This window comes from Saccoglossus kowalevskii, chromosome 7, assembly GCF_978046115.1.
Source record: "Saccoglossus kowalevskii chromosome 7, keSacKowa6.1, whole genome shotgun sequence".
Classification (NCBI taxonomy): Eukaryota; Metazoa; Hemichordata; class Enteropneusta; family Harrimaniidae; genus Saccoglossus; species Saccoglossus kowalevskii.
The window spans coordinates 23,498,082-23,520,088 of NC_140647.1; the positions used below are offsets into that span (position 1 = coordinate 23,498,082).

The window sequence follows — 22,007 nt, forward strand, 5'->3', positions numbered from 1 at the left end:
TTATTTCACATTATTTTCTTGATATATTAAATATAAAAAGGCCGCGTGGGAAAACAGTGCATCTATCGGTGGCGCAGATAAAATGTTGGCGCACCGTGACTGAATCGCTTATATCATTCTAGCACAGTTAAAGCATGGTCGCTAAAGGGCAAATGGTCCTTGATGCATCCCGTAAAGAAGCCGAATCATTATCCCGTACTATAGGAAGAAACCGATATGGATGAAATGAAAATTCGTTGGACGAAATCTATTCAAAGAAACTAGTACAATCAATGAAAAGCGTAAAAAAAAAATACCATTCAACTGTGCGAGGACTCGGAGAGAGCACATCTCAGACAGTGTAAGTCTAGCCATTCGTTGTCATGGCAACAGTGAAGGTAATTCTCGTGGGTTCGTTGGTTACACAACGCTATGACAATTACCGCTTGCAGCGCACGACGACGCTAAGAAATTAGAGCGTATTTATCGCACCTCGGTAGCAAAATCAATACGACGGCAGTTAACGTGGTGTTTGAACGCGCTCATCAATCATCGACAGTCACGTGACGCAATTGATCTTCGCTGACAGGTATACGCTGTGGAAAACATTCATTGTTCCGTATGATAACTTGAATATTTAGGGGAATAATAAATTATGTCCGTTGATATTTACAGAAATACATTACACACGTAATATACTGTAAATACATGGATCGTGTCTCAGGGACGGTGTCGTTTGACTGGTTGCAGCCGTACCACCGCGTTTAAAATAACGAATACTTAAACCGTTGTACTACTATTCAGAACTGGCCGCAAATATCTCTTGCTTTGCTTGACTAACTCATTCAATCTAGCAAGCAATTATATCGAGAACAGTTCTTGAGGCCTAAATCCTAAATTGCAAACTAGCAAATGTGTCTCTGACTCGTACAAATTCTCCATTCTTTATGGACTTTACTATTATTATAATACATATACATATATTATAAATAAAATATATTCCGCTTTGACGGACTGCCACTGCCATGAGTATGACGTATGTTGCTACATATTGTGTGTATCAATGAACTTGTCATATGTCATTTTGTCCCAAATAATTCTAAAATAAATGTACAACATCATAAACATTTTCAAACCGACTAAAATGAAGCTATTGCCGTTCTAGTGAGAACGTATCGTTTGAAAAAAAACAAACAGGTAACTACTCGTATATATGATATATATTGTCATCGCCACACAGTGGAGCGAATGGTGAAGGATCTCGTCAATGCTGGAGAATATACTAAAATATTCATAGGAAAGTGAATATTTAGTTCTCCAAATATGGCGTCGCTCGACTCAGTGAAACCGTGCATTCAATTACGGTTCCTATATAATGTTATCTCGGTTTTACTGGTTAGGGGGGAGAGGAATGAAACTAACAATAGATGGTAAAGGAAGCGTGCGTGCGTAAGAGTTACCATATAATAAATTTTAAAGATGGAAGACCATTATAATAGCGGCTTTGCATCATCCGGGAAATAGAAATAAACCCGTATAAAAATAGTACATGCATATCATTTTGATGACGCAATTCGTAGTTTACAGTTACAGCAAAAATTATCGGGCAAAAGCGTAACAGTATATTTTTGAGAGAACATTTTACATATACAAAGTATGCAATCGATGTACAGGATATATTTTGTTCAATCAAACTACAATCGGTTGATGTTCGCCCAGACATGTCATGCATTATACTCAATATGTTGTACATTATACAACAGTCTGCTATTTTTTTCCCGAACAATTACCGCTATTGGGGGGTTGCTTTACTCTAAGCCGATACGAACTGTTCGTTGTGTACAGTGATTGCCGGAACTCGACTTAATTGTAGAATGTTTTAGAACTCTGTGGACATACCCAGAACATGACGTAATTACGAGTCATTTTGTAAATTGCACTTATAGCCGACCGGCATTCATGGCTTTTGATAACACTACTTTGGAATGCAGAACGCGTGCCATTACAAGTATAGCTGTATGTTTTATTATTGGCAGGGAATAGGCTATTTTGGAAGTCTATTGTTCAAATCTCATTTGGGGGGATTGCTCCTACTCCATCACTGTCGACCGCTGGCACTCTGGGCGTAAATAACAAGTCAAACAAGAATGGCTACGGCTTTGTGAAAGTCTGCGCAGAGAAACCAGTTCCGGCTCCATCTATCGAGTAATTAACATTAGACTGATGGCATGCACAGTCACACGTAAATATCACGCACATCAAATGTCACGTCTGCAATATGGATGCACAAACATTGTGATATTCCCCGATCGTTGTGAACAAGGAGTCGCTTAATTGGTCCATTTGGGTGGGTGTTGAGTAAAGGATCCAATCAAACGAGTCGACGTTGAACGAATGAATCGACATCGCTGGGTAAGCTCCAGAAAAGACGACACCCGACAGCTTTCTTTGTTAATGGTGTCATACTACAATAAATATGGAATCGGAATATCCCGTGCAGGCACCCACGACATGATACAGTGAATAATATTTATTGCCGGCGACTTTCTTTAGAATGTCACAGACAACATCTATATAGCTACGGTTCCAGCGTTTATCGATTTCAATGTAATTCCGGTTCCTTCATCAAATGACAGATTTGAAAGATAATTAAATTCTGTATCAATTTCGCTAGGTTTATTTCGTTTAATCAAGGAATTATTCTCAGTTTTAGTAGTCTCTGTTGTGTGGATTATTTTTTCTAATTAGGATACTCGTACAAGACGGCCACCGATGTTGATTCCTTTGAAATTCATCTAATAATTTTGAGGCAAGCATTTTGTCATATATTTGGGATATTTACACAGATATAAACTAAACCGACCATATAACCACGTAAAAACGGTCAAGAACGATTAACGTGCCGGAAAACCGTACTTGTCAGCGTATATTTGACTGAGAACGCGGCACCGCGGAAAAGCCAAAGGTGATAGACCTCTACTAAGAAGAATGATTAATTTTAAAATACGAGGTACGTTATGTGCACCAAAGAAGAAAAAAACGATTCGATTAAAACAGACAACAAGAGATGGACGAGCTGTCTTAGAACGAGGCGATATAATCAATGCCATGCTCAATGCTTTAAACGCTGAGGACACGTACGTGTATAAAAGCCCAGTAGGAATTTAGTCACGTGACCTGTTAATATATTACAGCGTTCGGTGCCGACTGTATAGCTGTAGTCTGTCGGGCTTCATTAGATATCCAATCTAGGGTACATTTGAAAAAGGCATTGTAACGCGTTTATCCTGCCAGCACGGCGACTCAAGTCAGGTAAATATCACTGTCCTAACAGTCTTCTTTTCAATGTCGTTTTTTCTTTGTTTTTCCCGTGCTGCAAAGGAGTAAATCGAGTTGCCGATTTAGGGGCTCTTCGTGCTTGACTGCCGCGTATTCGCATTCAATCCAAGATGGCTTCCACGGCCTGCTCGCACTGCGACTCTAACTGATAGGCACTTAAAATCGATCAAATTAGGGCATTGTTTTACGTAGCGCAGCCATTGTTTTTATTGTTTTTGTAGCGTGTGATCTGTAGTTCCCATTTGTGACGTGTTTTTGGAGTGGTATCCGCCATGTAGGGAGAAATTTGACAGAAAGTACGGCATACGTAGCAAGTAAAAGGTCATCGAAATGGAGTTGTCGTTTTCATTGTGCACACGGAGGCGCCCTGACAGCTCATAAACGGTTCAGACTGTCAACGTTTCTAGCTCCGTTTCAAGTGGGAATACGAGATAGTGATTTACCAAGCGTACCAAGAAAAAGCGCAGACTCTACACTATCCTTCCATCATAACGTTTCCAGTCGTTTAATTCAAGTTTTTTAACATTAAAATAAAACGTTCATGTAAGTTAGGTGAGAAGCCCGTTATTCGAAAAGTGAATGCTTTATACCGAAATGTTGTCGTTTATTTAGAGCAAACATTTTTATAATGTCGTGAATTTTATTTATCAGCTGTGGAGCGAATATATCATTGTATCATTTTGCGCCAATTTCGGAGTATTTAGGGATACGGTTATTTTTTTATGTACTTGAAATGGAAACCGACTTTTATGTCTTGATTGATTTCAGACTTCATTTGACTCCGTCAGTTCTGGTCTGATTCTCCTACCACGTCGACACACGTAACACGCGCTGCTTATGTATTGTACATAAGAGTACATAGTTCGAATTATGGATTTGTATTAGATAAATATATATATAAATATATAATACATTTCTTAAAGAAAACCATTTTTTCCCGGGCGCTAGTCGGGTGAAGTGCATCTAAATCAATGAGGCGGGTATTTGGCCGGCGATGTACGTAAGTACGGACTATCGAAAACACGGCTAATGAAACCCATATGTGAACGAAATTCGTTCATTTTAGTGTTTTTCACTCAAACATAAGCATTTCATCACTACGTTGTATTATCGACTATCTCGCGTGTTGCGAAAACGTGTGGGTTGTCGACAACTCAGCGACCAAAGAAACCATGAATACTGGTTCGCTATAAATAACTGCTTACGTCTAACTTATATGCTTGCCATACGTGCTTTCCTGGTGTTCGAAGCAGCCTAGCTAGGCAGATGCTGAAATAGCGCCCGGGGTTACTCGCTAACTTCGTTGTTTGAAATCTGAAACAAATTTAAACGGAGTCCGTGTATCGACGACTATTAGTGCCAACGTCTCATCGTTAAACGTCTCAATTGCGAATGTGCCGTATATATCGGACGACCATGACACAAATGTTGGCTGTTTTTCAGGTCTTAGAATCCGGGTGTAGCCATACCGTTTTTAAAGCTGGATAGTAGTACCACACAGCGTGTAACCGCGTGATTTCCGCGTTGCCATCGCTCTTGGATAGTATTCAACGGCTTATCACACCGGAGTTCACGTGTATGTAATTCATGATTTGCCAAGTGCCTCTAAGCGGCTACATCCTGGAACGAATTCGATGTGATTTGTAGACTTGTGGTGATTGAGTTTTGTTGTAAATGGTAACTCCGGTAACATAGTAACCCGCCAAGACCACCCATCTCCAGCGAGCACGACGCTTTATATATAATTACTGGTCTGTTCACATTCGTCGACGTTGAACAACACCAACAATATGTTTTAGGGACTAAAATAGTCGTGCGATGGCCGATGTTTTGAGTAATTACGCTGCAAGTTAAAATAACCCGGTGAGTTGACAATTCACGACGATTGTGCGGCCTGGACGATTTATTGTCAAGGTAATGCCACGTTGGGTACCTCGTCTCTGTTTCCTTCCAGTTCGTTTTGCAATGACAATGTGCTTCCTGTTAACCGCCTCCGTTGGTTAGTTAATAGGGGAAAGTTTTCAGTCACCGCAGCGGTTCGGGTCTGACGACACAGAATGGAACTTATATAAGAACTGAAATAATACTAAAGTTCGCGCACACATGTTAATGCGTATCTGGTAAACCTTTCCACGGTTTAAACGGTGTTTATAGTTTTTTGTCAGCGAAACCGTGACGTAAATCAATATTCGCGTACGTGATATATGTTTCGTTGGTAAGCCGATAGTCGTACTTGCATCATTCCAGGAGCGAGTTATAAATATTAAAGGGCGGTGGTCAGCGCGCAGCGCTTGTTCAAATTTCAAATAAATAAATAAACAATGTATTTTACACGCGTTGTATACGTCGCTATGAGTCCCACATCGAACATGACGTGACTGACGACTGTCTTCTTTTAAGTTCCGCAAACAACGCCTTAATTTTCAAACGGAATCTAGAACCGCATCAACTCGGGGCAGTGATGATATCCGTAACCACTGTACATAGGTACCTTTATTTGTACATTTGAAATGACCCGTCACTACATTCACTAATACAAGAACCTGTCTTTATAACTGTGTGTTATCCTTGCTTGAAATCGACTCGCCAATCGATTTTGTCAGTGCCGCCTATATGTTTCACTTCTCTAAAGCGCCCATACACTATTTTTTCAGAGAATTATATTTCACACCACAGGCACAAGTAACGACTTATATAAAATCTAACTGTAATGCACACTCGCCCTCGTTCTATGTAGCGAAGTATTGTATATTACATGTATACTAATGACAGAAATATTAGTCGCAATTCGTCTCAGATGAGATCCGACTCGCATATGGTTCAAGCCGTGGACGACTCGGACAACAGGTTAGAAATACACTAATATTGGCGGGATCTATAAGTACCCGATTCGAGTATATTTTAAATATACACAAGTCAACGGGTCGTATTGTTTGATATATCTGGCTATGAAAACATTTTTTTATTTAGTAGTTAGCGTGTTTATCTAAATCTGATTAAAATAATAGACTATACTAAACGTAGGCACAATACGCTGTCAACAGCTGTAGTAGTTATTCACGCGTATTTACTAAACAGCTCGTTATGTGACACAACTACATCGCCATTATGACAGCAAGAAGACGGAATAGAGCGTCCAGTAAAAATGTAGTATATTAATTTAATTGGTATTTAGACGCAGTCATTCGTTTTGATAGCATAACGGTGTACGGTGGAATTCACATAAAACGATATTTGGGTCTTGTTTCTTGGGTTATTGTACTCACTGTGACCGCTAGGTGAACTCTCAGGCAATTATATTTAGCTCCGAGGTGAACTTGAAATTCTCCAGTCTGTTGGAAGTTTTCAGTCAAGGTAGTCGAGCTATTCAAAAGCATTATCTGGCGTGACATCGGTAGCGATGACACGGCTTGCTGTGCCCTTCCGTATGAGCGTGATATAATCGGGGAGGGGGACTGTATGTACGGCACACATATTCGACCGGACCTGGTAGGCGTCCCGACAGCAACATTAACACTCGGGAGTTGATGCCTGGAATAAACAAACCGTAAAATGTCGGTGCCAATTTAGCTCACAGACTGAAAAACACAAAATCGGAACTCTTCTTCAATGCCTACTTGTATTTATTATTCTAGATTGAATATAATCATATTGAAAGAATGCAGTACTAAACATTTGTATTTATTTTAATGATTTTCGGCACGATCGAACATTTCAACTATGTTTCATCGCCATGTACTAGTATTCATTTGTTTTATTGTGTTGTCTTATTGATTGGTTGATTAAGAATTTCGCTCACGTGGTCAATTAGCAATGTTTGTCTGAGCAGGAACTGTGGTCTGAATCACATTTTCAATTCGCTTGCCAATTATCCGTATCCCGTAGTGTTAAATTCAAATGACTACACATGGGACCATTAGAACCCACGGGGAACGCCAGTGCATTTGAATAAAAGCACAACTTAAAACACTTAGTGGTGAATGATGAAACGAGCTTGATATCAGTTAGCCATCGCATCTGATATATGTCGATTTATTTGAGTTCGCAATAGTTGCGCGGGCGGTGACTGACTAAAGGCTGTTCGTCTAGTACCAGGAATCGGTTTTCTAATTTGCAAAGTGATTTTACCACACCTGGTATCTGACACGAATAGTAATGATGAAATTTAATTCATACAAACCACATGATGAATAATTAAACTTGCAAATATGTTTCTTTTTACAAAACTCATAGTCTCGTTTTTTTTGTGTTACTATCTCCGTTGCAGAATGAATCGAACCACGAAGCTGAAAATGACGGAATTGAATCCGCACTTGATGTGTGTGTTATGCGGTGGTTATTTTATTGATGCTACGACAATTATAGAATGTCTTCACTCGTGTAAGTCTACCATAAATCTACTTTCATTTGCCGAGATATATTAATAATAAAACCCTTAGCCCCAAAATTCCTTTATTCAGTTTGAATCCGACAGCGGCTTGTTTGATCGTCATGCATTATGCTAAATCAGCAATATATCATGAAACTACTCAATAACACATATTGTCGATATTATGGTTTATAGTTGTACTATGAACGTGTTGCAACACAGAGTACTTTAACGAATTACAAGACATTGCCCACAAACAGATATAATTCAAATACAAGCGCATTGTAAAGTAATACTGTATATGATGTAATATCAAAAAATGATTTAGTATCATGCTCCCGCTACCCGCTCTAATAATTGTTATTTGTTATCCATTAGTTTGCCGTACTTGTATTATACGTTACCTTGAAAGCAGTAAATATTGTCCCGTTTGCGATACGCAAGTACACAAGACTAGACCATTACAATACATAAGGTATGTGCACGAATTTGCTTTTATGCGTGATTTAAAATACATGTTCAATTGTGATAAAACTACCGTATGTATGTTATTTCAGCATCGGCCCATGCTTTCCACATTGATCAATTTATTCTTATTCCCATATCACGTAATACAACAATGGTAGAATGATTTAACGATATTGCCATGGTAATTTTCGTTTGATTATAGGGTTTATATGATGTACGTGAAATGAAACCAGTGATTTGAATATTTTAAACATTTAAACCAATTTCCCGATCGCTATATACGTGGTCTGAAAGTTGCTTGCGCATAATTTTTTCGAACGCCGATAGTCATCAAATCAGTGACTATCTATTTACATCGGACGTAATAATTTGAGGTTATTGCGCGTTATATTTGGAATTCGCATTTCCTTATATGGTAGGATGAAAATACCCCGTAAAATACCGCAAAATTACGGCACGCTGTAACTTACGGGGCGTTACGGGGACAGATGTATAATAACAAGTATTATTTATAATCCTTTAACATTCAGTCTAGTACATTATACGATAGTACCACGCACTACTAGTATATTGTCACGTACTGAAATATACCGTATTAATCGGCCTTACAACCTTACTGATCTGGTGATCTTCTTATGTTTAATATAGGCCAGACAGAACGCTCCAAAACATTGTTTATAAATTGGTGCCAGGTTTATTTCGAGGTAAGTGGCTACTACACTACACTACATTACGCTACGCTAAACTACGCTACGCTACGCCACGCCACGCCACGCCACGCCACGCCACGCCACGCCACACCACACCACACTGCAATGCACTGCGCTGCGCTACGCTACGCTACGCTACGCTACGCTACGCTACGCTACACTACACTACACTACACATATTTTTCTTTGCTCTGTGTTTTAGATTAGTCCGTTCAAATGTCAACACATTGCAACTGAATGTTACTCTATGAATTTCACGATACAACTTTCACAATCTTGCCGAGAAAAAAAAAATCGTCAAGTGGTGCCGAGTGTATACTGGTGAGTGTATCCCCGGGGTTATCCCAATTATTGAAGTCAGCTTGTTGCCCGCGTTTCCCATGATATTATACCAATTCATTTTTTCAGTTTACCGTTTTTGAGGCATAGTCTCGTGTTTATTGATTGTATGACCTTCAGACATTCTGCTAATATATGTTGATTGCATAATAGTGGCGAGATGCGGCGGATATCGAGATTCGAGTTTATGCAGCTGAAGCCTTCCATTTGCTGCACTTTCCGACATCGTTTAGGTCTATGTGATCATCATTGATACCAATTCAGCATTAATCAATTTAGAAGCAGTAATTAATTTAGATTTTTTTTTACAAAAATATTGCTTTATGATGACCCCCCCATCCTCCCACAAAAAAACCCACAAACATTTCGCTCGCCGTTTATTAATTGTTTCTTGAAAAATTGCAATTCACAATTTACGGATGTAGAGGCGGGTGAAAAAGCTGTTCTCTAAAAACAGGAGCCGTAATCCGCCGAAGGGAAAAAAACGAAACAATATTGTAATACCATTTATTTTCACTATTTTGATTCTTTTACTGGGTTTTAAAGGAAATATATTTTTTTCGCATTAATTTTGTTTTGCGGATTTTACGTATCAGAAAAAAAATATCCGATTAAAAAAACAGCGAATAATGAATGCGTCAAGGAATAAGTAATGTTGATTCTGTAAAGTCAATTTTGAATCGTCGATCGAAATATACCGCGCGCGCTTGAGTGACTTGATGACGCCCTAGGGTGCTGAAAACTCACGATTAAACGAATTCGTGCTCATGCTCGGTAATTGTCAGGTAGTGTCAAGAATTCATAGACCCTGATGCTTTTTCGGGCTACATTTCAACAAAATGGCTAAGAGTTAAACGGCGATCCCGCAATCCGCGAGATTTTACCAAAGTGCGTAGCGGGGGAAATTGTTTACTACGGTACAAACGTTCCCGGATGTGTGTGATATCATCTTACGTGTACCAGTCTACCTTCAAAGCGCTAACAGTTTTGATTAACATTTTGATTTGAATAAACATTTAATTGACAAGCATCTTGAAGACTCACTGATGTTTAAAACATGCTTTCTCGTCAACTTTTAGACGAGAATTACGCCTAAAACTTGTCTAACTAGTAAACTAACTTCGAAATCGTATTCTGTAATTATTCATGATTGTATGTAACCTAACAATGCAATACCCCGTCTACATGTATTCCGATTATCGGAAGGAACGATTTCACGTAACACACAGAACACTACAATAATATGAATAGTGCGAGTTTCATATGAAATCTGGTGCCATCTTACCCTTTATACACCAGTTCTGGAGCCGCAGTTTGTATATTCAAACTGTAAATTACAATTTGAATAACGCAAACCGCCTTGTAGAAATGAAAAAAAAAACATATTTGCATCATATACACGAAATAAAGACTGCCAATTTTATTATTTTTTGAAGCGTCCCAGTTATGGGACACCACATTCGAATGTTACACAAGTTGTATACGTCGCGTGGGACTCACATCGTACACGACGCGGCACGTCGACTGTGACGTTTTAAAACACGCCTCTTGGCATTGTGCTATTCAGTGTAAACTATTTTATTTTATAAAACGGCAATACATATAACATATTCTCTATTCTTGCAGATGAAATGAAGCGAAGACGCGAATACTACGCCGCGAACCCATCAGCAAAAAGTAAGTAGCTTGCTATTGACTGATTAGCCACGATACTTGTTTTTGCAAAAGAGAATTTAATAATTTTTGGAGGGCAAAAAACATTCTCCTTCTCAGAGATGCGTTCGGCCAGATCACCGATAGTATCTCTGCCACCACACACCGCCATTCTGTAGTGAAACGCCATAAGACTTACGCGTGTTCTTATTTTTGTTATTACTAGAGGGATCTCGTGTTGATTTATTTCTACTGGTAAACAAGTTTTAGAATATGTTATCGATAGCTGATAATGCCAGTCGAAGAAATATATTTATTGACATTTATTGATATATTTATTCGTGATATTGGCAACTAACTAACCATATTAAGTAAAAAATAAAGAGCTTCTCACTTTGAAAACGTCGGGTTCGAAAATCAAACACCTGCATGGCAATATTTTGGTAGGTGTCTTTGAAAGTACCGTAGTATAACTGTGGTGCGTCGACCAATCAATGACAAGCATAAGATCGCGTGATGGCAGAGATATATTCGTAGAAATACAACTCTACCTGGGAGATTGGGCAAAAACAAGTATCATGGATTTCTCGCCCCCAACGAGATCTCGTCGGCCATTTGTTTTTAATGTTTATTATGATATGATAATTCCGCCATGATTACCACTTGCGTTACGAATTATGTTGTAATTTCTTTCAGGCAAGCCCACTCACAGATTCTCCCGACAGAACGCAGAAGAACGAGGCGAAGTGAACGAAATGTTTATGTACAAAGACGATGAAAAAATGAGTCTATCTTTACAGTATTATCTTTCCGAAGACAATGGACGTTCAAAGTCCTCAAGTTCCGTAACCAATAGCAACACTGATCATCAAAGTGACAGTGACGGCAAAGACGAGGTAAAATCCTTGATAATTATAAATACTAATAACCCAGGATTAAAATCAGTACCTAATCCTCAGACTTATAAAGGTTGTGTACGGTATAAGCCGACTACTGGCTTCGGGCAGTAACTGGCGGTGGTCATACGATATAAGTGGGTGGTACGGCTATGGTGATTTATGGTGTGTGTAATATTAGTAAAGATGTAGGTGATATAATACTGTATGACGTAATCAATCAGCGTATGAACAACTCTTGTATATACTACATGGACCCGGCGGCGGATAAAGTAGTCCAGCCTGAGAACTGCCCCCATGTCGAACGCCCATGGTATAATTAAGTATACATTATAATGTATCTCCCTTCTGTTGACAAAGTATACTGTTATAATAAAAATGATATAGCCATGTTGGTAAGTCGTTTCTCCATTAACTTTGTCATTTAAAGGTTGATTTTTTTTATTAGCATAATCTTTGGAATATATGAATATTTCACTGACGCCACATTAGTTTGTGTATGCTATTTTGAAAAAAAACACGTATGGTGTTCTCGTTATCAATAAAATAAATATGGGTGTCACTGGATAACTATCGTTGCCGGTCACGATCTACTAGTGCCGTCTAACTGACCCGAGCTAACAATCCGTATTTATAAAAATATATTGTTGTCTACCAAGCTGTACAAACGAAACTTGTGATAATATACCGACTTGTCTAATACTGTATTTAGTAACCCATATATACGCATTTTATTTTGATCAAATATGGACATATAGCTGCGTGCGCGTGACTCTCAGGGTACGTCAACAAAATGCTCACGTAACAACATGCGTAGATTATACTCCTGTCAACAATGATTTTTCGTGCTGGGGCGAGGTTTTGTTACTGTAATTCCAACTGTTTTTCTAATCGTTTATTTTTTATTTGCGTCTTGGATTAGGGTGATATTCGCTATCTTAGATGCCCTGCTGCAGTAACAGTACATCACATCAAGAAATTCATTCGAAATAAGTTCGAACTTCCGGTTTCGTACGAGGTAGGTGTTTATAGACTGGGCGCACACATCCGGGGACCCGTCATGACATCATGGTTTTGTCATTGAATGATCATCCAATCAGATCATGATTCAGATCGGCACATTTGTAATACCAAACACTTTTATTTCGGAGTTGTCATAATTATAGAACAGGTCTCTAACGGTCCTTAACAAACCCACTTACATTTTGCCGCCGCCAGGCGTATTGCTATTCTTCTACGGCTGGTTTCAAATCATGTTTGAGTTATTTACATAATTGGATCTTGATTTACCGCAGTTTGCGATGTGAATATACATGTTCAAAATATGCCAAATTTGTAAACCAATCATAGCCATGATAATATGCTGTAGAGTGTAATGACCTTGAACCTAGTAGAGCGCAACATTGGCTTTGTCAGAAAGGAAATATTACTATTATGTTATTGTTCTCAAATAGCGAACTACTTGTTTTCTTTATTTACGCTTCAACTTCATTGTTCTCAAACCCTCAGATCGATATTATGTATCGTTATCGGAAAAGTATTGACTCATTGATCGATCATTATACGTTGATGGACATCGCCTATCTTTACGACTGGAGGAGAGTAAGTACTAACATACAACCCAAATTAATCATACAATGTATATTTCGTCTACATTACAACCCCAGTGTAGAATACATCTTGTAAATTCAATTCTCGCCTACTCATTTGGTATGCAAGGGCAGCTGTCCAGCTCCACTGTAGCATCAGTCGTCGTTCCGCCTCCGGTTCGAAATAGATCCCGTGTATACAACACGTATACTACACAGTCATCTATAGAGGGACTGTGACGTATACAATATTATGAAATTCGACCGCGTATGACGACTATGTCGCTTTGAAAGTTGAATACTACTTCATATTTTATTCCAGAAAAAACAGAAGCTTTTGAACATTATGCAAACCTCACACAGAGCTCGTAATTGTATGCTGTCAGTTTATTAACTCTAAGGGTATAATTTGAATGGCACTTCAATTTGTAAACTTATGCATTTATACTCAACGGACAGATAAGGTCCTGATTGTATTATCGATGCAGAGTGGCTGTTACTGCAAATTATTGTTCCATTTAACAATAATGTGACTTGTAGTACATACTAGAACAAAAGTGCTCTAGGCTTTTTGAATATACGTGTCCGGCTCTTTTCAGTGCTGAATTCAGTCGTTATATTTTGACTAGTTACGTTCTCACTTTGCAAATATGTGAAACATTACGACTAGAACATGTAAAAATGATGTTGTTTTTGCACAGTATGTTTTTCTAAAGATATACATGATATTAAAAACATATATGCTGTCTTGACCTTTCCATTCTTTTCATTTTGAAAGTACTGAAGGTATAATTATCCTTTTTCACAAACATGCGTACAACGTAGAAATTCAAGGTCACACCAAGCCTCCGAGTGGTCGAGTGAGTGAGGCAGTTAATTTCTCATTTTCCATCCACAATCGAAACATTTTCTGGTGCATATATTAGCTTCGGATGGTACCCCACAGATCTGCAATGTATAAATGCAACGTTCAATCTCACACAATTGATACTTACTCTTTTACAGAAAAGTCCCCTGGCGCTGATGTACCGGGTGAGACAACCATCTATAAACCGACTGAAAAAAAACCTCCACCGTACCCTCAGCTCGGCGGACGTTCGCACTGATTGTAAAATTCGAAAAAAGATCCACACAGAACCAACCCAGCATCAGCCGAAGTTACCAACAACAGTGACGTGTGACACTTAAAACTTGATCTAAATTTATTTTAAAATTGAAATAATTATCAATTAAATGTGTAATAATGTGCATTTCGTATTGCCACGCGAGATTTGTCTAATTTCATGTCCAGTGCGTGTTTTATCTCAGTCTTTGAAGAATTTCAAGTTCAAATTGTTTTACATACAGGGTAACCACATTAGTATATTATATATATATATATATATATATATATATATTTTTTTTGCTGCCATTGTTATACATTTATACTATCTTGCATGCAAACTCGCAAGTGGACGTATAACCTCGGCCAGAAATCGATACACTACTAGTATCATCTATAAATGATAGATCTATAAATGAGACTATCGTTCAAAAAATGTGCAGATAGTCAACCTTGAGTTTCTATTGCAACATGATCGATTACATCGTTCATTGTTTATAATCTCTGAAATAAACGATCGAAGCATCGATTGTCGAATCCCTTCCTTCGAAGGTAGCGCTAGATAAAAGTCACCCACGTCGCCGAACTTCACTTGGTTATGTAGTCAGTCGTCATTTCGAATAAAACAATAATGTTGTTTTTATTATTATTGACGGACTACCACAAATCGAAACATTATCGACGCTGTGAACGTTATCAAATATTCCCACTTACGTCACAGAAGCACTTCACCAATAGAGGGCGCGACCTATTTATACAAATGTATATCACGGATTTTGTGCGATACCCATTAAATGTTTCGATATTATTTACCCACCACGTGACCGTGTTTCATGTTTTTCTACTAGTTCTTCACAATAATTCATATTCCATCGAAGATTACATTCTTAAATCTTCGCTTTTTCATTTTATAAGCCACCGTGTAAATATCGCTTAATGGTTTAGTGGCAACCGTGTTCATGTCGCATACATTGTATTACTTTAATAGCAATGACTATTATATGTGAATTAAGAAACGTGTTATTTTGAAAGTCGTATATCTGGAGGTCTATCGACGAGCGAGAGTAATGCGTAATCATGACTATGTTTTATCTTATACCAATGTATTCTGTAATCATTAATGTGTAATTCTCCGAGTTAAGAATAAATAAAAAGTATATTTGTATAAAGATAACATTTCTACCAGTATTCCTAGTAGTCATTGTGCGGAGTATTGTGTGAGGTAGGAGAGAGAAAGTGCAGAGAAAATGCGGAAATATAAAGGATACATCAAAGTAAACACGAAGACAGTACAGCGGCATTATCGACCAACGCGCAGCGGGGGTCGATGCGACGGCGTACTATCTGAGTGGATACTTTGAGGTATCCTCGTAATAACCTTATTATTATACATCTTTCCTTCCAAGGATACATCATGAGAATGCGTAATATATTTGGAATTCGCATTTCCTAATATGCTAGAATGAAAATACCCCGTAAAATACCGCAAAATTACAGCACGCTGTAACTTATGGCGTTACGGTGACAGATGTATAATAACTGTTGCTGTCATTGAGTAATTTTCAGATACATGGAACACAATACCTTGGTATCAATCGCGGTTGTGGCTACAAGCGTGATTCGAAAACTGAGAAACTCCATCGATCACAAACTGAACATGAATTTTATCGTAAACTTGCTACAGTATCTAGTTCTATATTCATTTCTGCTCAAGGGGAAAGGAATGTTACGTCATAATTATGTCCGTTGTACTTGTCTATAGTTGGTTGTAATAATAATATAATAATTCAAGTATTTGATATAACACTAAGTGTTTGCATATAAACGTTTGACTTATTCTATTATGAACTCCTTGAAATGTACAATTGCTTTTTTTACATAGTTTGGGAAACCAACCAACGGGGTTAACGGTGTACTTCACGTACAAACTTCAAACAAGCCCGCAACGTAATGAGCAAAATCAACGTGATTGAAACCTGCAAATCGTTTATTGTGAGTGTGCCGTTTACTTTAGTACTCTAGTTTATTACTTTGTACCCCTGCTTTGCAACATTCCATGAAAAAGACCATTTTCCGGTCACTGCGAGATCCCGCGTTATGTGTAAAATTGAACGTAAAAATAACAAAGGTCATAGCGTCGTAGTCGCGTCAAACATCGCGTGGGATTCGACAAACGCGAAAGTATTTTTGGGGATATTTCCATGCTTAATAATGTGCTGTCCACATTTGATGAGAGGCAATTTCGATGAGGTAAGGGTATTCAAACGGAATATCCCTTTGTCAAAGATCGGCCTTTCGATGTGAGCTACGAAATAAAGAAATTCGAGTTCAAAATCAAATCGTTCGATTTTTGCAACAGACATTCGGCGCAGCGTATTTCACGCAATTCGCGAGATCTCGCAGTTGTACAAACAATCACCTATTATCTTTATACGTTTGTTAAAGCGCCACACACACCGCGCCGCGTTGTGTTTCATACACACAACTCACAAAATCTTTAAATACAATCATTTAATTATGATACTGGTGATAACAATACTGTTAGTCTTTGAGGGAAGCCGACAAGATAACTGGCAGCTAACATGTACATTTATCTGTTTTATTCATTGAACAAGAAGCATAATTATTTCTCCAGCAAAACGTCAAAATATTCAGATGTAGTTCCATGGCTCTTTTTGTGTTTGTACTCTGTCTTTGTGGTTGTACTTTAGTAATTTCTTGGAATTCATTATTTTCGGATAATATATTTATATCATTATTCAGTACTATAGGCCATGGGTTTACAAGTACAATAATGAATATTCTTGAAAATAAATAAATAAATAATCCCCCAGTCATAAGTTTTCGGCGTTTCTGTAATGAAAAGAAAATAAACTTGCCTAGATTTACTAATGTTTTTGAATTACTTGAATTAATTAATGAAATAAATTTCCATTCTGTTGCTGGAGAAAAATAAAAGTGTGGAATAAATTTTAGCCTAAGATTGGCATATTGTGGGCAAATTAGAAGCATGTGATGTTCATCTTCAATTTGATTACAACAAAATGAACAAAACCTCTGTTCCAGTGAAACCCCTCTCCCAGTCTCAATATTTAGGTCATGTGCCAAATTCGAAAACAAGACAGTGCCCTTCTATAAGTAACATTTGAAATACATTCTAAATACTTTTCAAAAGTCATATTGCATTTAAATTTACAGTTTGTACGCATTTTGGGATACCCTGCAACCCTAGTAAACCATTCTTGCACAGAAATATCAATACTTCGCTGTTAAAATTCATATAGAAAGAGGTCATAGTTTGCCACCTGTTGTTTTACCCCTACTTCACCAAAACCACATTTATTTAACAAGTTTTTGACATACAGTGACCAGCAATTTAATTCATGGTTTGCCCGAGTATACTGGTATTGATAACAATCTTTAACAGTTTCTGGGGAGTCTACTTTAATACATTTCAACCAAAAACGAATTATTTCAATGTTAATAAATGTATGTATTTGGTGTCTACCCAGCCCCCACCCCCGACAGCACAATTTGTGGCTTTCAAATTGACTCCCAGCATAAATCTACAAATTTATAGTGAATTTTGTCAATATCATCACATTTATGGACTCCCCAAATTGCGCTGCCATACAAATTTACAATTAACAATTTTAATAATACTTGGTTGTATTCCCCCAAATGTATAAAGCATACTTTGTAGGGAATATAGCAACACAGACGAGAAATTGCTCCTCCCATAGACTCCAGTTTAGACTTGCGTCCATAAACGTTGGGACGCAAAATTGGGACGCCAAGGTGCCAATTAACACTAAACTTGGCTACCGGCAGGCGACCAAGTCGAGGTACCGAGTCCACGGTTATATACGGTTCCCGCTCGACAGTAGTTCAATATCTGTAGTTCGATATTACAAGTGAAAACACAGTTTACATTGATCATTAAATTTACACATTGTATTATTTAAAGCGGGAGGGTCGTCACCTGCGCACGCGCGGGAATTGAGCCCCAGGCGGCGATAACAACACACGCTAAAAACGCAAAGACTCACGGGTAGACGCTTGTTTGTAAACAGTGACACACTACAGCCATCTGACGCATGCGCGGGTGACAACTCTCCCGCTTTAATTTGTTTGTTGTCAGTCAAAACGCTTGTGGTCATATTCTATTTTAGCAAATGACTCTCACAGGAGCTACGTACGGCAGTGTGCACTATAAGCCGACAGGACGCGCCACTGACGCACAGAGATTTGTCGTGACGCAACTGGCTGTGCTAATTCTAGCGCATTATTGACGCAACAGAAAATCATTACATTGTTATTAGTGATCAGTACAGTCACGTACAATTTATTTCTTATTAAAGATCGACCTCCTAGTCAACAAGCTGACTCAACTTGATTTTTGGGGATTCCATTTTGATTCAGGATTCCAAAAAAATCGGCCTAGCGATCTAAAACCCTGTAATAGAAATTACATCAGACCGATCGTCAAGCTTTTCGCTCTGGTGAGTGGTAATTAAACACACTGTCGAAATTAACATTGATCGATCATATAATATGAGAAAACCGTGTGCTTTTACTGCCTTTTATCTGAGATTTCACTTTCCGAGAGTCAATGGGAGGGACAACATTTCTCCTGTGTTGATAAAATCATACTATCCGATACTAAATTTAAAGACACCAATATACCAGAAAACATCACCACAAAAACTAAATTGCAACACAACCTATTCAGCTATGCAAAGAACCCGGAAATGCTGAACACCATGTATGTTCTCAGACGGCATGACAGATCTCCACAGTATCCCGTGTACTATTAACATTTGTCATAGTATTATCAACCAACATCATGTTCTCTGATTGGCCCGAATGTTAGGAGTTAGGGCTGGGTAGCCAATCAGGTGCATTATATTATTAGTTTCGCATTGACTCAAATCGACGCCTGAATACATGATATGCACAGGCTGAGACACCTCAACAGCTTTACCAAATCTATCATACAATCTCAAACACAGGTACATACGTTTTGAGTATCGTTTGAGTTTCAAACTTTCGTTACTTGGCTGAACTATTGAACGCAATATCATGTTATTGACGGTGCGTTTATTTAACCTATTTGAGCCTTATGATCCAATGTTGACACCAGGAATTCTACAGTTAAGAATTAAGTGCTCCATCAAACTTATTTTCGGATTACATTGACGACACGAAACCGAAAATAAAGCTCAATAAAACGGTTAGTTTTCTTATCGAAAGAGGAAGGGGAATTTAAAAGAGAGAGAAAGAGAGAAAGAGAGAGAAAGAGAGAGGGTGAAGAAGAAGAGAGAGATGGGTCTTCTCCGAGCCCTAAGACGTATGGTCTATGTTAGGCTATGCTGTCAGTGTCAAGTTTATACTTTCACTTTGAGTGGTTCAGAGTTGTCACGACCATTCATATGTACTTCTTATGTTAACCTGTCCACCCACTACTGAATGTTACTCTTGACTAATGACCGTGTATTCTCAGAATGAAGTACACTAGATTTATATGTGAATAACTTTATGTGTATTATTCATTCGCGGCCGTTCGATTCCATAATCCCATTTACGATCCCGAATACGATTTTGAAATGTATTCTAAACCTGATTTAAAATCCACCAAAACGTTTTAGTAGACAAGATAGATGCATGTTTTTTTTTCCACTGTGATATCGAAAATAATAAAACATAAATAGGAGTGAATGAGTGAGTAGAAATCAGATACACTTACCTGTCTCTAAGGTTCCTACAGTTAGACAATTTGCAGTCAAAACAGTAAAAATTCTAAAAAAAAATCTTCCCAGTAAAATTAATGGAAATTCCAATAGTATAACCATTAAATAAAAAGTGATAAAAAGCTACTTTTAAATAGGGCTTTAAAAAGATGCGAGTTTCGCCCCCCCCATAAAAACGCTCTCTACAGTTCAGTTTTATATGCCACAATTCTTTGCAAAATCCAATATGGAGTTAATGCATTTCTTCCCCATATGCTCCACAATTATTGGTTGTTTGTTACCATTGATCATGCGGAAAGGTCAAATAGAGTACATTAACTGCTCAGCTCCATAGGTCGCAGAGCTAGGCATATAATAATATGAGGTTATTACGAGGATACCTCAAAGTATTCACGAAGACAGTACAGCGGAGTATCGACCGACGCTCCATATCCCATATTTGGAATTCGCATTTCCTAATATGGTAGGATGAAAATACCCCGTAAAATCCGGCAAAATTACGGCACGCTGTAACTTATGGCGTTACGGTGACAGATGTATAATAATGGTCGACGTTTGATGATATGATTATTATCTTTTGTTTCCATGACGCTGATGAGATGTTCTATATCGGTTTTATTTGTTTATTCGTTTCAATAATTTGGCGAAATTCCATTCTGAAATTATTCAAGTTGTAAAGACCACAACTTACTAGTAGTATAAAATGAAATGTATTCTCGATTTCCTTGTCCTTACAGTAGATACATTTTGTTCCAGCTTCTGACCAATGTATCTGCATGCTTGACTGTGAGCACTGATTTTCAATTTACTTTGAGCAGCTCCATGTAAATATATGGTCGCAATTTTGAGGACTCAGTCGGTGGCCGCATTCATATTATGTCAACAGCATCCACTGAAAAAATATATACAAAGTAAAAGTATATACTATACTCAGATATGGCCAGAAATAATTACACAGCGATGATATTTACCCGCAATTGTAATACATACAGTGTTGACGCGGTACTGGTGACCCGATGTCATGACCCGTGTTGTTGATATAGCTGGACGTGTCGTACTGTGCCGAGCCATATTGGAGTACAACCCTGGGACCGCAAGATACTATATATAGGTAAGTTAGACTGACTACAGGGGGAATTATTTGTTTACGTTTGTCATGAATATAATCAATGAACCGAATGTAATCTTGCTCGATTCGAGCAATTGACCCCGTTCGAATACTGAATACTAAAAAAAAAACGGTTGCCCCTTTCAGTTCATGAAGCATGCATTTAGCTGGTGGGTGCGGCGTTATTTTGACCGCACGTCCGATGCTGAGCAGATTGGATCATATTCCTCCAGGTTGAACCCAAAACCCCCAACCTATTCCTAGTTCTAGTCACGTACCAGCCATTAGCACTCAGTGACACTCGGAAGCGGGTGACCTTGCCTATCTTGCTTTACCCATGGAGCTAAGAATAGATCTATTCTTAGCTCTATGGTTGCTCTTTGGTCGGCTTTCATCAAGCCAGCAAAATGTCAGGAAATGGAATTTGAATGAAAAAAAACAACAAAAAACAGGAATTAGCTTTTCTCGCCACGATGGCAAACACTATTTCATTTTTTGCATTTTAACCTCCGGCGATTCAACGGTGAATGTGTTCACGGGAGTCAATAGAGGGCGCCAATTCGCTCAAATTAGAGCCGAGCATTCAATGTCAACACCGACACGGAAATTGGAGCATAATATTTTTTGACCTGATAATAAAGTGATGATGTCTATGGTTTTGGTGTACGGAGAGGTAACATGGCCTTGAACAAAAAAATGTACATT

At 38.2% G+C, this 22,007-nt stretch overlaps 1 protein-coding gene across 1 annotated transcript; it reads left to right on the forward strand.

Moving 5' to 3' along the window:
• Positions 1-3,200: 3,200 nt before the first annotated feature.
• LOC100376114 (polycomb complex protein BMI-1-A-like) lies at positions 3,201-14,949 on the forward strand. Its single transcript, XM_006817023.3, has 9 exons — positions 3,201-3,291; positions 7,586-7,698; positions 8,066-8,162; positions 8,804-8,859; positions 10,831-10,881; positions 11,554-11,753; positions 12,676-12,771; positions 13,263-13,355; positions 14,348-14,949. Exons 2-9 carry the CDS (start codon positions 7,587-7,589, stop codon positions 14,528-14,530), a joined length of 888 nt encoding a protein of 295 aa, XP_006817086.1. The 5' UTR covers positions 3,201-3,291; position 7,586; the 3' UTR covers positions 14,531-14,949.
• The last annotated feature ends 7,058 nt before the right edge of the window (positions 14,950-22,007 follow it).

Coding starts and splice junctions, on each gene's coding strand:
- LOC100376114 (XM_006817023.3), top strand. CDS start 7,587: ATGAATCGAACCACGAAGCTGAAAATGACGGAATTGAATCCGCACTTG. Junction 10,882..11,553: donor CGCGAACCCATCAGCAAAAA/GTAAGTAGCTTG, acceptor AATTTCTTTCAG/GCAAGCCCACTCACAGATTC. Junction 13,356..14,347: donor ATCTTTACGACTGGAGGAGA/GTAAGTACTAAC, acceptor ACTCTTTTACAG/AAAAGTCCCCTGGCGCTGAT.